Source organism: Gouania willdenowi, chromosome 13 (assembly GCF_900634775.1).
Source record: "Gouania willdenowi chromosome 13, fGouWil2.1, whole genome shotgun sequence".
In the NCBI taxonomy this organism is placed as follows: domain Eukaryota; kingdom Metazoa; phylum Chordata; class Actinopteri; order Blenniiformes; family Gobiesocidae; genus Gouania; species Gouania willdenowi.
In genome coordinates this window covers 18,711,086-18,731,127 of record NC_041056.1, presented here as the reverse complement: position 1 = coordinate 18,731,127, position 20,042 = coordinate 18,711,086, and the positions used below count along the sequence as shown (strand labels likewise).

Sequence of the window (20,042 nt, the reverse complement as noted above, 5' to 3'; positions counted from 1 at the left end):
ATTTAATTATTATTATTATTTAATTAAGATTTATGTGTTCTGTTTGAACAAATGAGTAGTTCGCAATTTGCAATAAAAATTCATAAAAAAGTTTATTTGCTTTTGATGTTAATGGTTCAAAGAATTTCAGGGTGAATGCTTGGCCTCACACATTTCTGCCTTGCCAAATCTGGCCTTTTTTGCAAAAAGTTTGGTGTACTGTGCTTTACGTTTGGGGTCAATTGATTCAAAATCAAGCAACCCATGACCCTGAACAGATATATGGAAGGTAATTAGATAAATGCAGTTAATCAGACATTGTATGCACAAGCACAAACTACTGTAAACACAATCCAATACATTACGTTTAATTTTATTGAAAAAGCATGAAGGGTTTTTATTCAAGCGCTAAATCAAGTGCAGTGAGTAATAAGCAAGCACATCTGCTATAAACATGAAGGTATAAGGCAAAAGAGTACCTTCAAATAGTAGAATCACAAACATTGAACGAAGGTCTAAATCAGGCATAACACATGAGCTGGTCGTTCATATGACAAAACAACAACAATGGTGGCCATGTACGGAGAGAGGCGGAAAAAAAACATTAACATTAACAGTACGGTTATACTTCTTGCAAACAATCGTTCTTTATAGAAGTTGATCAGAGGTCATGACGAGTTCAATTAAAGCTTTTTCTGTAACCATTGAAACAACATTCAATAATAGGACCACAGGTACGCTCTTTGATTAACCTCTAGGATGCATAAGGAAATAAAAAGTGACTTTGGCTCTGGGGCATGGAAACCCTGGAATGAGCAGATGCTGATTACATCTGCAGCCAGCTCAGATCCTCGGCTCTACAAAAAGAAAGAACAACCAATAATTAGTCTGAGATGGCAACGCATGATTATAGCTGATCCCAATGTATTCATAACAAATAGCTAATAAAGTGATCAAAATGTTCATTTTGCTTGTTTTCTATTCAGGGTCTGTAAAGGAACTCAAATAATTTGTGCCTTGAAAATCACCTTTCTACTAAATCATCACACAGTCTCTGGCATAATATGAACAAAACGGACACTGGAGCAGCTTTGACTCACAGAAGTTACAATAGCAACAACGTATTTACTTTTTCCCACCAGTTTAGCAGCATTGCAGACCATAACAATAGATCAGTAAATGAAAAACGGACATGGCAAAGATGAATACTGCTTTGAACCAGGAAGAAAATTCAATTATTAAACAATTTGTATTCATGGGAGCTCAAACGTAACAGCTGTGTATAAACCGAGTGACAGATAGAGCACTTCTGCTGCCAACTACTAATGCTGAACTATTGTTATTTGATTATGTATATAACCATGTATAACCATGTTACTCACTGAACTTGAGCCTTGGTTAGGATCTGCCCTGCAGCCATTAGCTCTGCAATCCGTGCAACAGCAGGGTCAAACATCATGCTGGCTGCAGCCACTACTACCTCTTCCCTGTTCACAAGAGAGATATGTTTAACACAAACAGACACTTTAGGCTGAGCTGTCAGAAGTCGCTGCACGCTACTCACTTTATGTAGAAAGCCAGGAATTTCTTCTCTTCTACTTTGCCTTTGAATATGATTTCTGTGTATCCTTCACCATAGCCTTGAAAAAAAAAAACAATGAAGTGAGTATAACTCAGCAAATTACAGCCAAACACTCTTTAGTACCCACTACCCAGCGACCCTGAAAACAGGAACAAGCGGGTCAGAAAATGGATGGATGGGCACTATTTAGTATCAATGGCCCAATCTGTAAAAACACAGAAGGAATACCTGTGTATCTGATGCTCTTTCCAAGGAGCATAGTCCAGAAGAAAGGAACGGACTCAAGTTTGGTTGGTTTGTTCATCATGTTAAGAGCTGCAACCCGTCCTGGTAAAAAATGATTCACATTCCATCAAATAAATTAAAGTGTAAGTACAGACCCCAGGTTTTTGCTGACCAGCCACTAGGGGGAAATTAAAAAAAATGCCTTGATTATGGGCGTGGCTCCGAGAGTAGTTAAGACAGACCCAGTCACAGCAGTCCCACCCCATAACGCTGCACAGTTCAGCTGCCAATCAATGTGAGAGGAAGAAGTCATCCCATCTTTTATAGGAGGGGCGGGGCCAACATTGACATCACTAATTCAAAAAGACTTCACTGATTTGATCATAGCCAATAGCAATAATAGCCGGCATTCAACTCATAGAGGGCGATCACTCTGACATTTTACAACTAATAACGTTAAATTTCACTACTTAGAATAAAATGTGAAGAGTGGGACGAGGATCAATAAACTACATTACTTCATACCTAATCATATATGTTTTAATCAGAAGACAAAAAAGTGGTTTCGGGGTGTACTTACAATTTAATAAAGAATGACAAAAAATAAATAGAAAAAGGAAAGGTTGACTACTCTTACCTTGAGCATGTGACATTTGCCAGTGACCTACGTTGACTCTCTGGTCTCCACGGATGGTCAGAGGGAAGGAAGTAATGTCTCCAGCACTAAAAACATCTGTTACATTGGTCTTCATGAACTGTAAGAGAACAGTCTCTGCATTATACTAAGAAACAAACCATATTTCATTTTCCCACAGGAGCCTGAACTGTTCAGATCAGACCACACATCTCCATCCATTAAAATCCTCAAGGTCACATGTTACTATTACCTTGTCCACAATCACAGATTTCCTTGAATTTACTTCCACCTCACTGCCTGCCAGGAAGTCAGAGTTAGGGATGACGCCTGCAACAAATACATTTTTATTGGATATTCAGTGAGCTGCACAAATCCTGGCACAATAGGTAAACACATACACATAATGAAAGGGAAGTAGTGAAATGTGCTCTCACACAAAAAACACAAGGTTTGATACCCCTTTAGCCTAAGAAACACAAATGTTTTTAAATAAAGGAAAAGTTAAATTACCAATTCCAGCAATGACAACATCAGCTTGAAGAACCGTTCCATTTTTCAGCAACACCTCCTTCACCTAACGCAAGAAAAACAACAATCAATACATTTTAACTGAGTTTTACTGTTACCAAATTTGAAAAGCTATTTATTTACAGTAACATTAGAAAAAGAAGTCCAAAAACGTAATCAGAGCAGTGAAAAAAATAAAATTGAGAAGAATCTCTACTTTGAAATGAATCCTATCAAATTGATATGATGCAATAAAAAAATGTTTTGTTAAAACAAGTTAATTTCTAAATTTTTAGCATCAGTTGTCATCACTGGTCAAAAACCATTAGCGCCATTATATCAGTTAATTCTGAAATATTACTTCACATTGCATTCACAACATTAACAAGGTAATAATGCCCCAAAAATACATTTTCAAGTCAAAATAACTAAATGTTCTTTGCAAATAGAATGATTGCAATAATGGTGACAGCAGTTAGTCAAAATGTGAAACAGTTGAGACAGACAATACCTTTCCATCCTCCCCTTTGATCTCAGTAACTTCGTTGTTCATGTAGAACTTCACATTTTGCTCCTCCAGCATCTTCATAGGACAGATGATGATTTAGTTTTGCTTGGTTTCATTTAATCACATTAAAAAAAGCACTAAAATGAACAATTACTGGTTGCTCTATTCACCATTTCTCACCTGCATGCTCATCTTGCCGATCTCCAACCCCAGTGAGCGCTCAAACGGGTACCGGGATGTACCAACCACAGCCACGCTCGCAGCTTTGTTTGATAAGTAGGCAGCCACTTCCATGCCTATTTATACGGGAGGGAAAAAAGTTTTATCAGTGATCAAATCATTCTGTCCTGCATTTGGGAAAATAATGAAAGCTTCACCAACCAATGAAGGATGCTCCGATAACAACAGCTCTCTGACCGATACACGAGTTGTGAATGTCGTTTGCATCTTTATGACTCTGCAGCAACTTGACTCCATTCAGGTTTGAACCTGGACAGCTGAGCGGACGAGCCCTATCGCCAACAAAGAGTCGTGTTTAGGGCTGCTTCATTTTGGCTCTTAAACCAACTGCGAGTTTGCTTTTGTTTGGAGCGGATTGAAGAGAATCACCTGCAGCCTGTTGAAATGAGAAGCTGGTTGTAATGCTGTAGGCTGCCATCGCTCATCTTCACACACCTGTCAGCAGGGTTTACAGCCACAACCTGCAACACAATGCATGTTATTCTTTGCACCAAAAAGTTTCACTAAAAACAATGAAACTGCTCGTCACCTCTTTCTCAGTCCACACTTCTATCCCATGCTGTTGGTAAAAGTCACTTGGTCGTAAGAGAATGCTGCTGCTGTCCAGATTTAAAGCCTGAAAGAGCAATCATAGTGGTCACCGACAAGGCACAAAACGTGCTCATCAGTCAGCTTGAAATAAGGGAGATGGTTCTTTGGACCTTGCTCAGCTTTGGTTTGTCAAACGGAGGCACAGCGTCTTTGGTGACAATTATGATGCGACCCTGGAAACTGTTTTGTCGAAGCGTCTCGGCACAAACCAGAGAGGCTGGTCCTGAGAAGGTCAGATGTGTTGTTTCGTGAGTTCAATCTTCAATGTGGGTCACATGACTGTCATCAAACGGGGCAAAAATGTCTTTTTTATGTTGTTTGTTAATGAGTCCTTACCTCCTCCCACCAGCACAATAGTTTCTTTGACATCTGGTAGTCTTTCACACATGTCTTTCACTCGTTTAGTCACATTCAGACACTGAGGAAAATACAACATTGTTTAACCAACTGCAAATTAAAGTTGGGTAACCACCACAAAGTTATTGAAATTTGGGACTGTCTCTTACCTTTTTGTTGATAACAACGTACACCTTACCATCTTCCACTTTGACCTGTTAGCATAAACAGGAAGCGCATTATGTATTCAGTTTGCACTCTATACCTGCTTATCCTAGACACCAGGGGTAAGTATACTTATTGACTTGAGGGACAAAGCAGATCATCAGTAGATTAAATAAGATGTAGACTAAGTAGGATTATATTTTCTTCTAAATATGAATGAAAATTCTCTTTAAAGTATTGAAACCAATTCAGCATTTAGAGATTCTTAAGAACTGCATGCTCGTCAACCTTTTTCTTTTTGTCTAGTTGATCAAAATTCATGGGAAAAAAATAAAACAAAGGTACACATGTAATTTTAACGAGAATAATAATGTTATACTTATCATGTGCATTTAGTAATCAGCTTGTCTCAAACCCCGCTGGCTCAGCACAAGCAGCATTTTATGAATTCAATGTTTATTGTTGCACAACACAACAAAAGAGAAAACCAATTAAAGTGTAACTGTGGCATAAATATACTGTTCTTTTGCTCTTATTTCTTTGTACACTCATTAATTTGATTTGATTTGATTTTTTTTTTACACAGCATTTATTTGTTTTGTAGTTATTATTGTGTTATTGTTTTTGTCTCTTTATTTATTGTTTGCACCAATACCAATTCCTGGGTTGGTGTAAACTATACCTGGTAATAAAACTGTATCTGGTTCTGATGTAAATGTGTTGATCATTGGCCCTCCAACATCCTACTGCAACATTTTAGATTTTGAACTTTCTCCTGTTTTAAAACCTCAAACACCCAAAACCTGCTTTAAATATGTGATAAAGGTGATAATCTTCCTACAACATAATAATTTACCAAGGCGTGGCCAGTTTCTTGATACATTTCAAAGTCATTGGTACACATTGCTCTTATCAGCTCACAATGAATGGAAACTAAGAGTTTCCACTTACAGTATGTGTACATCATTTGTGAAAGCTTTCACTATATTGCACCAAACCCTAATATTAAAAAAGCGCTTTGTATGTTGGGCTCAAAAACAAACTTTCTATGAAAAGGCTGTTTGCTTATTTGTCTGATTGATCTGGAAAAAGAACACATATGTACTTTATTTAACAACTTCAAAGTGCAGCAATGCCTCTTGATTTGATAGCGTCCTTCTTTAGAATTCAAACATGATAGATTTTACATTTCTGCTGTTACCTTGTGCCTAGGAAGAGAGTCCAGACCTGGATAATCTTCAATATCTCCAGTTTTAACATTGAAGCAAGCGCCGTGAAAAGGACATCTCACTCTGTCACCTACCAACACTCCTGAAAAGGTTTTTAGACGATCAGTATTTTTTAGACATTGACACACATGTGTATGATGTGAGAAACATCAAGAAGAAACAACAGCTTGTACCTTTAATCAGAGGTGCGTTGTAATGGGAACACTTGTTTCCAACGGCACTGTACTGACCCTGGGTACGCACGAGCAGAACCTTCTGATCCCCAACACTGACTTCCTTCATTCTTTAGGAATGATATGTTAATTTCAACAAAAAGAAGAATTGAAACTGAATTTTGAGCTGGTGTCACTGTCAATGATTCAAGACATCACCTACTCTCCATCTTTGAGATCAGACTCTTGACAGACCAGACCAGTCACCTCCTCCTCCTGACCTGAGTCTTCACACTGCTTCATACCTGTGTGACACACAAAGAAAACACTTAGTGTTGTTAGTTTAACCCACAGGCCTGCCTGCTAAATGAGTGGGTATAGGTGAACCATCCGGTTTTGCGAGGAGACACAAAGTATAGGTTGAAAGAAAATGCCAGTAGCCTGTCAGCCTTTAGTCAGCCTATGACACTGTTATACATATAAAGAGAACACTTAATAATACACCCTAGATCTCAAAGAATTATATATTCCACTAAGATCATAATATAGTCTTGTGCACGTGTCAAACTCAAGGCCCGAGGGCCAAATCCGACCCTTTTGACCATCAAACTTCAGCCAGCAGGAAAAAGTAAAAAAAACAACAGAAAAAAACATGAATTACCAGGTAAATTACCAAATAATTCAGTTGTAGATATCTTAGCTCTTCTAAATACACAAATTCAATGAAACACCACAATATTTGGGGGATGGCAATTTTCTCATGCATTACTATAGTCATTTTAAATCTCAAATTGTTGACAGAACAAAATTTTCCTCACATTATTTCACATAACTAACCCCCAAATCAAATAAAAATTGGTTACAAAATCGGTGAAATTTAAAAGAGAAAATCCTGCAGAGTCTGATATTTATTATTAATTATTGCTTGGATATTGTGGGCGCCTTACATACTTTATATGTTATACATAAAAGTGTTTTATATATTATACATAAAAGTGCAAACTTGGGGACATTACTGTTAAAATTGCTTGCGTTCCTGCCTACAATATGTGGCCAACCTCAAACCAAACTACTACATATTTTGTCGCTCAATTAAAATGAGTTGGACACCCCTGCTGTAACATAATGATTAATGGCATTGAGATCTGGATTTAGAATCTCAAGAGGAACAAAATCAAACCATAAGCTGATCTAACTTCTGTGAAAATTTCTCAAGAAAATCCAAATTGAGTATCAGTAGATTGTATGTCCTCCATGTGTCTGTATGCACTCCCTATATAGCCTGGGCATGCTCCTGATGAGACGACAGATGTTCTCCTGAAGGATCTCCTCATGGATTAAATCTTCAGTCAACACCTGGACAGTCTGTAGTGACCTGTGGTGTTGGTAAATGGAAAGAGACATGATGTACTAGATATGCTTGATTGGATTCAGTTCTGGGGAACAGGCAGGTTGGTCCACAGCCTCACAACTGTCATCATGCAGGACCTGCTGACACACTCCAACCACATGAGGCTGAGCATTGTCACGCATGAGAACGAAGTACCTCAGGTCACCTTTAGAATAGCACAGCCTCCAAACAAGTGCCTCTCCAGACCATCACTGATAGACTGATCGTGGCCAATATCCATTGCCCGATCTGGTTAGATTTCTGAAGCTAAGCAGGTCTGGATAGGAGTTGGATGGGAGACCACTGAGAATTCCTGGTGCCCCAGTGGGGGACAGTCGCTCCAGCGGTATCTGTCACTGTGTCCTTGAGCAAGGCACTTCACCCACATTGCCTTGTATGAATGTAGTGTGTGAGTGAGTGTTGGTGGTGGTCGGAGGGGCCGATGGAGCACTATGGCAGCCTCGCCTCAGTCAGTCTGCCCCAGGGCAGCTGTGGCTACAATAGTAGCTTAATTATGGAGTGAAAGAATAATGCCTTAATTCTGTAAAGTGCTTTGAGTGTCTATGATAAAGCGCAATATTAAATCCAATGCATTATCATTCTTACACCGTCAAACTGATCATGCTGGAGGATGTTATCTGTTCTCTGTAGTGTCTCCAGACTGTCACATGTGCTCAGTGTGAACCCTATCTTATCTGTGCAGACTGAAGAGCACAGGGCGCTAATGGTCAAGCTGCTAAACTTGGTGTTCTCTGACAAATGCTCAGTCTGTAGGGACATGGATTGGGAACCAGAGGGTTGCCGGTTCAAGTCCCGGTGCGGACCAAAAAGCGGAAGTTGTTCTGGTTGCTGGAGAGGTGCCAGGGCACTGCCGAGGTGCCCTTGAGCAGGGCACCGAACCCCAACACTGCTCTGGTGCACTCCCTTCATTGTAAAAGCAGCCCCACTCTGACATCTCTCCATTAATGCATGTCCACAGGTCCTGTTTGTGCATGTGTGTGAGAAGCATGTCCCTAAAATAACAGTGTAACGTAATTTCCCTTCAGGGATTAATAAAGTGAATTTAATTAACGTTACTTAAAGTTAATTAATTAAAAAATGTAAATACCCTGTGCAGTGGTGAGAGCACTAGAAATATGCAGAAGTGACCAAAAACCAGACAGAAAGGATGAGGACAGGGAAATGCTCTGTGGTCACCACCTATAGAACCAATTCTTTATAAATATTGTCTTACTAATTGCTTCTCATTTCCACAACAGCAGATGAAATGAATTACACAATCAGTGTAACTTCCTAACTAGAAGTGTGACTAATTTGGAGTTACATTGTGTTGTTTAGGTGTTCCCTTTATTTTTGAACAGTGTAAAATAGTAGCAATTGTGTTTAATCTATTTTGCGTCACTTATTGGCCTGATATGATTTGTTATAATATTCATCATGACACAGCAAGTTTCTCCTGGCAGTGGTGAGTTACGTGTAAAATATGTCTGTTTTTGTGCTGTCTTTTAGGAACCTTAAATTATTCTGTGCTTCAAGTGTTCTGTAGAAGCACTTGTTGTACTGAGAGAAAATGAAGTTTGATTTGGATTTATACTTTCTACAAATGTTGCACAGAACTTGTTTTCCACCATAAGTATCCTCCTATCTTTGAGAAGAAAACCCACACAAAGTAAAACAAACAGAAGACAAATAGCCTTTGTTCCTCTGATGGAAAAGGAATGCACAAGCCTCCTTAATGGTTCTGGTTGATGCATGAGAGTCAAACCCTGATATGGTGGCTCCACCTTAGTACTCCATAGATTTACTGGATTAGTGATTCAAAGAATGTGTCTTTGGGTGATTGATAAAGATGACTTTGCAAAACCCCATATTTGTTTAGATGTCACGTTTTCCACTACGACAATTAAAAACAGGGTCAAATGTAGCCCGACCAATCAATCGGTGCAGCCGATTATTTGCCATGACTATAGCTATCACTGATTAATCAACAATAGCGTGGCCGATTAATTGGTCGGGAGAAAACATGTACCTAATGTATGAATTTTATTGCTGCATAGAAATTCCCTAGTTCTGTACTGTGCTTTGTTTTGAATATAATTTGCATTTCATTCAGAAATTACGTTTTACACAAGTTTGCCTTTGTTAATGGAAGTGTCTCCTAGTGCGTAATACGTATCTATATACTAAGGCGTCTGCCGTGGGTTCGACTCCCACTTTTGACATATATAATTTTTTCATTAGAACATATTTAACATGGCAAATTCCACCTTTAAAATTACATATACAAAAAAAATTAAACATTTTAGGGTATTTCCTGGGTTAGAGTTAGGGATAAAATAAAAGGGTTAGCTAGCTAAAAATAAATATGAGCTAAAATAAAATTGACGGAACTTTAAGTCGAGTGGTGCAACTATCATTTGACCTAAACTGGCCAATGAGGGGTGCTGCGTACGGATAGACTGCCGGTGACAATGTTACTAATCAAAGTTCCTTATTTTAATTTTGCAGTGTTTTGCTTTTTTGTCTTGAATCATATTTTAGGAATTATAAGAATTTTTGTTCATGCAGTATCCTGTGTATGTATATATATATATTTTTTTTTTTCTTTTTTTTTTTCTTTATCTATTTTTAATATACATATATATTGGTTATCGGCAGATACTTTGTATGTCAGCATTTTCTTTTCTTTTTTAAAGAAAAACAAAAACATCGGGCCATATCGACTATATCCGATATCAGTTGGGCTCTAGACTAAATATGTAGCAAGCTTTTAACGCATGCTGCTGCCTGTGCAGCTTTACTACACATGCTGTATATAACCCTTACCTGAGTTCATGGCTGCAGTCAAAGAACGTCCGTCGCAGAAAGCGGCTCCTGATCACAGTAATCATCAAGGATGTGATTTATATGTGAAGCACTGAGAAAGAAAAACCCACATAACAGCAGCCACAGTCCCGTGCTCGTGCTCTCACACGGAGCTCCGCCCATTATCAGCTGATCAGCGGAAGAATCTCCGCACCACGAGGTGGCGCTGTCTGCCTCCCTTTCTGAAGGATAAACAAATGCTTTTACAGTGGGAAATCGGTTTGGATCAACACTTTATTAATATTATTAATAACTTACGACCACTGAGCAGAGATACAGTTTTCCTCTATTAACTAAGTCCCACAAAAATACACGAAAATGATTTTAATAGAAAAAAACAAACTTTTTTTTTTAATTTATTTTTATTTTTAGCAAATAATGACATTAAAAAACAATATTCCATTTTTATATTTTGACCTGATATAAGTTGTGCTTGTAGTCACTGATGGTAATTTTGTTTTAAAGAAAATCTGATAAACACAAACAGATGTTACAAAATAGCTAAAGAATTATAATAATAAACACAAATGATCATAGTTCATATTAGATTTCATCATATTGAACAAAGTTAATGGGTCTTTTACAGATTTTAGAAAATTAATAAAATGTAACTGTGTATTTAGCCTGTGTGATTCGTGCAATATCAATAATTTGTCATTCTAAAATTTGGCACAAGAACATTCATAGATATTTTATCAATATTTTTTATTTATTCATATTTTTTTTTACAGCCCACAGCGTAGCAAACATGCTTCATAGTAAAGAAAAAAATAAGCATCCATAAAAGTGCACAAAGGGGAGGAAGTATTATTGAAATAAAACACAATCGAAAAAAGAATGTCACAATACTGCTGTACAACAAAATCTTCATAAATAATGACAACTAATGGATTTTAAAGGGACTGAGTAAACACAGAATAAGTTGCACATGCGCATATAGTAGGCAAATGGCGCTCCATCACTTGTTAACTTGGCTGCTCTGAATTTGAATGTCTCAACATTATTTAGTCCATTATAGTTATGAAAATATGCTGCCTGAAGCTAATACTAAAAAAAAGAAAAGAGAAAAAAAAGCCTAATTTAGAGAGCTAATATTGTGAATGTCGTTACCCAAAAGTTTGGAATAATTTTGAAAATGTGTGTAAAATCTAAACAAAGGACCTGCCTGTCTACACTCTATGGGATCAGAGCTAGTTGTGTCCTATGTCACTCTCTCAATTTGCCTAAAATTCATGTCGAGAGGTGGAAAAAATGCAGGGGACACACATGTAAATACTCACACAGGTGTTCAAACCAAGAAAAAAACATGACTCGTGTGGCTTTTCAGAATTTCAAATTTTGTTAGTTTTAGAAGGATAACCATGTTCTTTTGGAAGAAGGATGATTGTTTAACCTCACCAGTGCAACAAGTGCACCAAAAGGCTGTTCATTTACATTTTAATGTCAGCTTCTTCCAATAAAAATATTTATGTTTTGTCATATTTGACTGTGAATTCCTATACAACATTTGTAGGTGTCAAGCCTCTTAAAATTCAAATTAAGAATTTGTGCAAATAAATGCATTAGATTATGTTCAGAAAATTGTGACATATTAGTGGTGTTTCTCCATTTGAATAAATAAATGCCTGTTAGGTTGATAGTTGTCTTTAAATTTTGCCACAATCAAAGGCTTAATTGATGTTTTCCTGATTACCAAATATTCCTGTTGATCTCAATGAATGATCCTTTAAGACTTTTGTTATTATTGTGTTTATTTGTGTGATATACATATTTTTAATTATCTAATTATCACAAGGTCGGTTGTATTTTCTCATATATAAATATATATACAGATAGATATCTATATATGTTAATTTCCGAATCATATTTATAATTACTAATAAGTTTGTGAAGCAGCAGGAGTTTAACTTTGTATATTTATATCCCCAGCATCCTCCAAAACCATGTCTCATTACCAGAATAGATAATGCGAAGCGGATCATGAGTGTGAATCGATATGCAATACATAGTTCCTACAGCTGTTGTCACAATACAGCTGTTCTATGATAATCGATATAGTGCAAGAAAATTGCACAATGATAAAATGCAATGTATTTCTCAACAATAAAATAATTTACTGATATTTAGTGACAACTTCAAATAATAAAACACAGATTGAGATGAAAACACTCAATATAAAGTGCATAAAGTTAAAACTAAGTGCTTTTTTTTAAATCAGAAAAAAGAAAACAAGAGCACAAACCTATACCAATCGCAAAATCTTTGCCAGATTTTCTCAGTCATCTGGATCAGTGATCATCAGGATCATTAGATCGTGGTACCATCAACATTCACACTTTAAATGCTTGTAAAAAAAATGTATATCCTCATTAATAGCGATACAGTAGATCCAGTGGAATGGGAACCCCCATTTTTCTGAAAAATCGATAGGAAATACGCAATCAGAATCCAATTCATATGAAACTCAATGCATAAAGATCGGACAATTCATAAAAAAAAAATAATTACATCCAAAAGTGTTATCATATATTTTAATTGTGAGCACAGTTTCGTCTGTTGTATCGTATCGTAATCTTTGTATATCGTCCGCCACCACTATTAATAAATACTTTCAAAAATGGGACATAGAAAAAGATTGAAAATGATGGGTTGGCACTAAAAATTATGTAATTTTTATATGTATTATTATTTGTTATATTTGCCTTCAATGATATTTGTAAAATATTGCGTACTTCTAATAAAAAACACAGTTTGTGTCAAATGCCTGAGTTTTCCGAAAGCTCGTGAACGTCTCAGCACATGTAACGCGCTCGTGGTCACGCCCCCTGTTGTCGAGCGCGAGGGGTTGCCGTTGCCTAAGGTCCCTGTTGTTCATGTCATAAAGTTACACAAGGCGGGGATGATGCTTCACGAGCGGACCGTTTCACAAGTGTCAGTCGGCTCCACGCCCAGTGTCGGCGAACGAGCCTCGGAGAGAGGACACGGTCTGTGTGAGGGAGGACATCTGAGATAAACACACCTCCACGCGCTCATTCCGACGCCTGCTCGTAGCCGTGAACACTTGACCCCCCCACCACCCCCCCGGTATGTTAACATCATCTTCTCGGTTCGTTTTGTGAACGAGAAGTCCCTCTGCTGCTGTCATCTGTGTGTGTGTGTGTGTGTGGACGTTTCACCCGCTGCTCACCCCGGGGCCAGCTGTGGTCTGTGAAGTGTGAAGATCCCTCTGCAGTCATGGAGTTGAGTTCAGTGATTCTGACCATCGGTGGATCCGTGGGCTTTTTCAGGCTGTTTAACTTCGGGGTCGGTCAGCTCCCCATGCCGGAGTCCGCCTGTAGGAACGCGTGGAAGTGGAGTAACATTTCCACATCGTTCTTGCACAGCTTCATCACAGCGATATGGTCTGTGCTGTGGTAAGTCATCCACCACCAAACTCAACACTTGGGGTTATATTAATTAATCTTGTATCTTAATTATGCCCGTAGGTTGTATTTCTTGCTCTAGAAAAGTGGAATGTTAAAGACCTAAGATCTAAACCCTTGCTTTCTGCTGACCTGCCACTAGGAGGGAAATTTAAAATATGCCTTGATTATGGGCGTTACTGATGAAGACACGCCCACTCTGTGCGCAGAGAAAGACAGTAATACACAATAATGTGTCTGAACACACACACACACACACACACACACACACAGCGAGTTCATAAGCTGAAGTTTGTCACTACAACCGTACAGACACCAGCCCTGCTCTCCCACCACCTCGCGCACAGGCGTAAACACACGTCCGCAACATGCAAAGACAGACGGGAATACACACATAGCTTAGATGTGTCTGTAAATACACACATAGCTTGATGAACCCTCTGATGTGACTGATTGGTTTAGTTTCTCCTCAAGTAGCTTTTTCATGGATGGTTTACACGGGAGCTTTAATTCCTCTTTAATTCAGAATAAAAGTAAAATCCTCTTTAAACACTTACTTCCTAATGCAAAATTAATTCTGAATTAAACACACGCACACACAGGCGCCTCCACCTCGGACAGGCTGCCCCCGGCCGGATACCGTCTGCCCGCGACCCACAGAGTGATTGGCTCTGGTGCGCCCCCAGGCTGCCTCTAACCCGGCCAACGGTGTCGCATGACAAAGGCTCAATCTACAGTGATGATGTTTTCCGTTCTGAAATTTCATAAAATTGTCCTCTCCCGGTGGACAATTTTCCGAAATCGTTTATTAACGGTATCATTGCAGTCCAAACATATCTGACATTGCACACCTTTGAACCAAGCAGCAGCCATGTTGAAAGTCTCAGGTCAATCTGAGCTCGATTCGCAGAGATATTTGAGGAACACACACAGACAGACAGAGATTCCTTGCTTTGTAGATAGAAGATAGATATGTGATGGTTAGATGAGCACTTTTACGCCTTCTAGTCTCTGGTCTCTAATTATAGCCATACAGCCTCTTTAGCATCACAGTCACTCAGCTTAGTTTTTCTCAAATGGGGGTACGCAGTGGTACTACAGGGGGTACTTGTGAGAGAGAGTGGAAATTTAACAAATAAAGTTTCAGTTTTGGTCCCATCCCAGGAGTGAGATGACCTGAAATTATTTTTTAAAAAAAACTATAGTAATCAATCTGTTCGGGAGCTACTAAATCAGGGTTTGTCAACCTTGGGGTCAGGAACCCATGTAGGGTCGCCTGAAATTTCTGAAAAATTGAAATAGATTTTTAAAATTTTTAATTACTGTTCTTTTTTAAAAAAAAAAATAAAACACACAATCTTAAACAACTGTATTCCTATACTTTCACTTTATAAAATATAAATGTAGTTCAACTAAAATGCATTAAAAAAAAAAATTTGAGTTGAAACATGATAAAAAAAACTAATTCTAGAAAAAAAAATTGATATCTAAATGGGGTCCCAATCCAAAAAAAGGTTGTGAACCACTGCAGTAAATACTGTGTATTTCCACTTATTTACAAAATCACTTGTTCATTCCATCATTATGCTCTGTAGTTGTTTTTCAATAGTTTTCTAAGAAAAATGTTGTATAGTCAGACAAAGGGGGTGCTTGGATTCGGAAATAAGAAAAAGTGGGTACTTGAGCTATAAAAGTCGGAGAACCAGCTCATGGTCATATTGGTAAACAAATAATCTTATTTATAATTCTCCTCATATCCAAAAATAATGAATCTGTTGTGGTGAATGTGTGTTACTTCACACTGTCTGATTAGAAATGGATTCAGTGAATTAAATTCCTTATTCCCACATTTTAAATACTTATTTTGACTTTTTTCATCCTTTTTCCAGCTTTTTCGTCCAACCACAGATGGCCGAGGATCTGATAGAAACTCACAGCATGTTTTCCCACGCTTTGGTCTCCTTCTCCATTGGTGAGTGTACAGTAGGGCTTCTGCAGTGTCTAGGGACATGTGTTTTTGTGAATGGGCTGCTGTTAGTGGTGTGGCTGAGCATGGCTGATGCTCCCAGACGTGTTTCATTATCCTCCAGCTATCATTGTTGCTAGGGCAGTGTAGTGGTGGCCATTCACACTTTTTCAGATAAAGTAGAGATAAAGACAGATTTACTCAGCTCTACTTTCTGATGTGCTTTATGGTTTCTCATGTTGGGAAGCTTTTGATGGATTCTTAAAATAAACTCCCCTAACATTGTAAGGATAACCCACAATAGAGCCTGACCCATATGTAGTGGAATTTTAAAGGCCGATACCGACATTGGGTGTTTTATTATGCAGAAGGCAAAGCACAGAGCCACATAAAGTTACATATTAGCCTTCAGCACAACCAATCAATCGGCCGGGCTATTGATCGATTATTCGGTAATAGCTCAAATTGGCCCGATTAATCAGCCGGACCGATGAAAAGCTTGGGCCCTAAAGAAAACACTAAAGTGTGGGTGGCAATGTTGGAACGTTCTGAAAACTCACAGCTGAGTTTGTTCTCTCCCACTCCTCCTGGGCTGCCTCCAAATTCACGCTCCATTTTATTTGCAAGCATTCAAAATGATGACTTGCAAATATTTGATATTTTGTGCAGATATAATCAGGTTCTGTGTTGAAGGTACAATACCTGCTAATAATGATTAGCAACATCATTAAAAAAAAAACAAACACATTTTTATGGGGCTCTTGTTGTTGAAGAAAAAAAGTAACACTTTTTTTTAATTTGTAAAGCATGGAATAAATGAAATCCATTTATAAGAAGCAGTACTAAAGTGAGATCATTTCAGAGCTGTTTTAATGTGAAGAAGTTGTCTCTCGATATGTTGATATTTACCACAGAGCAGTTTCATAGTTGTATTTGTTTAGTTGATGTCTAACTAATGATCTTATGTAACACCACTAAACTTGTTAAACACTTCCATAAATTCTGTTGATGACTGATTTCATGACAATTTGTCAGAGCTGGGAGCACCTGCTTCCCAACATTCTTAAAATAGCAGCTTACTCAGTTTTAGGGCCTAAAACTATTTGAGAGCAACTAGGAAAACCCTCTTCCGTCCTTAAAATGTATTGGCTGTGTGCCTGCAGGCAACTTTACTAGAGGATTCCCAGCATGTTTAACATTCTTTTCAGGAAGCCTGGCCCATGAAGTGGGCAAAGTGATGGAGGCAGTGTTTGTGCGTGAGGATCAATGAGGGTCATTATGATCTGTCCCTGGCACCATGTGTAACACTTAAGTCACGTGACTCCAATAAGACAACGACTGCATAAGAAAAGTCGGTGGATTTCTGCAAAGCTGTCCACATCAGATAGCAGCGCTAACAGAGAGAGCAGTTGTTCCCACAAAAACGTACACAGAGCTCTACTCCACAGTGGTGGCGTGATGTGCAGAGGACTTTTGTGTTGTGAATGTGTGCATTTGACTTTTTGACCTCACGCTGACATACCAACACAGATCCCCCACATGTTGAATGAGGACCTTGTCTAACTCTGTCCCAGGCCCACAGTTGTTCATGGTTTCTGCGTTTGCAGCTAATTTGCTCTATGTGATGATCTGCTATTGAGACAACATTTTGTTTTTGTGGTTGACAAGTCTTGCAAAAGTACCTATGAGGCTTTGCAAGCAATTCAGAGCTAAAAAGGAAGAGTAGTGTAGTTAACACAGGTGCTATCAGGCCTAGACAGGTACTTTGTTCCTGTTTCACCGACTTCACAGGATTATTTCAGCAAAGTTGTTGGAGTCACTCTGAAACTATGCCATCTAAGAGATTCAAAAGCAGGAATTCACTGTTTCAACAAACCTGTCAATGATCAATGATTTTCAGCGTGGCTGTACTTGAAATGTACTTTAAAGCTATCCATGGCCCCCATTGAAAGTCCAGCCATGTCTGCGGCTTTGTTCCCAGTGTTGGCTGAACTGAGTCAGAGCTTTGCCCTGGTACTGTGCCCATGTCGCTTCTAGAGGGGCTTATCTTCAGGAAAACATCCCACTATTTAATTCATTGGGTACATTTTAATGTTGAGTGGGTCATGATGATGATTCTCAAAGTTGTATAGAATTGTGTTGCTTTGTTACTGCCGCCAAGGAGGCAATGTTTTCACAGGTTTTCTAAAAGTACAAAATGGATTTTGACAAAATTTTAACCAAAGATAAATCTTCCCCCGAGAAAGATGTCATTACATTTTAGAGGGGAATCCTTATCAATGTACTGATTCTGAATCAGCTTGTAATTAACCGATCTTTATGAAATTTGTCTCAGTTTTGTCAGGTTGGGTGCTCAGTTACCTTATCGAGTTTTGGGCGACCGTGGCTCAGGTGGTAGAGGGTCGTCTTCTGATCGAGAGGTTGGGGGTTCAATCCCAGTACTTGACTATGTGTCAAAGTGTCCTTGGGCAAGACACTGAAACCTAAGTTGCTCCCAGTGGTCGACTAGTGCCTTGCATGGCAGTCCTGTCCCACTGGTGTGTGAATGTGAGAGTGATTGGGTGAATGAGCTGATATGTAAAGGGCTTTGGGACTGCTTCAGTGTGGGGCTAAAGCGCTATATAAATCAAGTCCATTGAGGACTGGAGTTCGCCACACCTGCTTTAAAGTATGAATGATCATGGCACCCTGATCAGGATCACTGATATAAATTATATATATATATATATATATATATATATATATAAATACACTCTAAAGACATCCAAAAAAATATTTGGCACTTGATGGAGGTTTACGCTCTCTGCTCTGATTCTTTCAGATGATACAATAGCAAAGATTAGGTTCTTAATGTAAAACTTCATATATAATGTATTTTAATCACAAGAGGCATTCAAACAAGTACATGTTTAAAGTAGATAAGTCATATTTGGGCATATTTGAGTGTTTGCATCAGCAAATGGAGCAAAAGTTAAATACAGTACAAATTACACCAGTGTGAAACAAGTCTTTAATGGGTTCCCTGATAAATTCTAAACTCATGATTTTTTGACGGCACCCAGGGAAGATTGTCACTTATATCTCAACTGTAACCTAACCTAGTAGGTGCCTGAAGTTTTATAGCACTAGATATAGTATTAAAAACGCATCATACTAAGTAAGTTTATTAATTGTATGAAATAAATAAGCTCAAAAGAAAATCATATGAAAATCCAAATCAGAAAACACCCCCTGAGAAAGTCTCTCCCATCCATTGTATTGAAATAGAGTCCTGTCAACTGTCTATGCTGGACAAAATAGGAATATCAAAACAAAATGATATAAATACACCCAAAAACATGTATTTTCTTTAGAATTTTTGGCACAGTCTTTGTTTTCCCTTGGATGAACCCAAACATGTCACTTCAACAAAATTTTCCCCATGTCAAAATTCCAACATATTGTGGGTAAATCCCTCCTCACCAGCGCCTCAAGCTTTACTACATCTATCCTCAGCCCAGTTATTTCATCCAGTGCTCTGAAAAGCTGTCACCATGGACACGGATGGCGGCGGGAAGCGTGGGGGTTGTGGATATGAATAGCCCCTCACCAAGACACAACATTGCCATCGCGGTAGTCATGGAAGCAGGGCCCCCCCGACACACTTGATGAGCTCAAAGCGGCTCTTGTCAGAAGAATGTGTTGTGGTTGATGAATGAATTGCTGCTCAAGGCAATGATTGTAACCTTGGCCGGATGCTTTCTATCTCCACAGGTTACTTCATCAACGATTTCTTAGACATGGTGCGACACCAGAACCTGACTCAGTCTTGGGAGCTTCTGTTTCATCATACAGTGGTAGGTGTTTGTACAATCACTGCCTCACCAAATGGCACAGATAAGCATGCTGGTCAAAGGTCTATTCACATGACCGGGGATCAACAATATCTAATCTCTAGTAAAACCCTTCCCCTCCAAAAAAAAAACCCCTTCACATTCACTAGACATCCCAATGATTCCTTCAAACACGAGCTGTTTGGTGGGGAAGTAAAAAGCCCGACACACCTGTTGACAAAATACCTGTCTTTCTTGTCGAGTTATAAAGAACGAGTAAGAGAAGAACAAAGAGACAATCAGTGAAGTGTGATGTGACACCACCCCCCCACACCCCCACCCCCCACCCCCACCCTACCAGGCACTAGACCTCGTTTCCTTTCTTGAGCACTCTGAAATACACCCGACTCCTTTAGTCACTGCTTTAAACCAGCCT

General features: G+C 38.7%; 2 protein-coding genes across 3 annotated transcripts in view; one reads left to right on the top strand and one right to left on the bottom strand.

Annotated features, from left to right (window-relative positions):
- Nucleotides 1-336: 336 nt before the first annotated feature.
- On the bottom strand, nt 337-10,541 carry aifm4 (apoptosis inducing factor mitochondria associated 4). 2 transcript variants are annotated; one of them, XM_028464227.1, is made up of 19 exons: nt 10,368-10,541; nt 6,371-6,456; nt 6,173-6,282; nt 5,972-6,081; nt 4,776-4,820; nt 4,606-4,687; nt 4,380-4,492; nt 4,208-4,294; nt 4,048-4,139; nt 3,820-3,950; nt 3,619-3,734; nt 3,442-3,513; nt 2,934-2,997; nt 2,674-2,750; nt 2,424-2,541; nt 1,790-1,888; nt 1,544-1,619; nt 1,362-1,466; nt 337-836 (listed from the first exon to the last, which is right to left on the bottom strand). In XM_028464227.1, exons 2-19 carry the CDS (start codon nt 6,379-6,381, stop codon nt 806-808), a joined length of 1,539 nt encoding a protein of 512 aa, XP_028320028.1. In that variant the 5' UTR covers nt 6,382-6,456; nt 10,368-10,541; the 3' UTR covers nt 337-805. The 2 variants fall into 2 exon arrangements, with proteins under 2 accessions (XP_028320028.1, XP_028320027.1); XM_028464226.1 differs by having other exon boundaries at nt 6,375-6,456.
- A 2,686-nt stretch (nt 10,542-13,227) lies between these two features.
- The window catches only part of tlcd2 (TLC domain containing 2), a 31,996-nt gene continuing 25,181 nt past the window's right edge, over nt 13,228-20,042 (top strand). Inside the window, exons 1-3 of the mRNA XM_028464791.1 lie at nt 13,228-13,819; nt 15,718-15,800; nt 19,548-19,630. Of these exons, the coding sequence (XP_028320592.1) occupies nt 13,641-13,819; nt 15,718-15,800; nt 19,548-19,630 (345 nt within the window). The 5' untranslated portion in view covers nt 13,228-13,640. The remainder of the gene's footprint in view (nt 13,820-15,717; nt 15,801-19,547; nt 19,631-20,042) is intronic.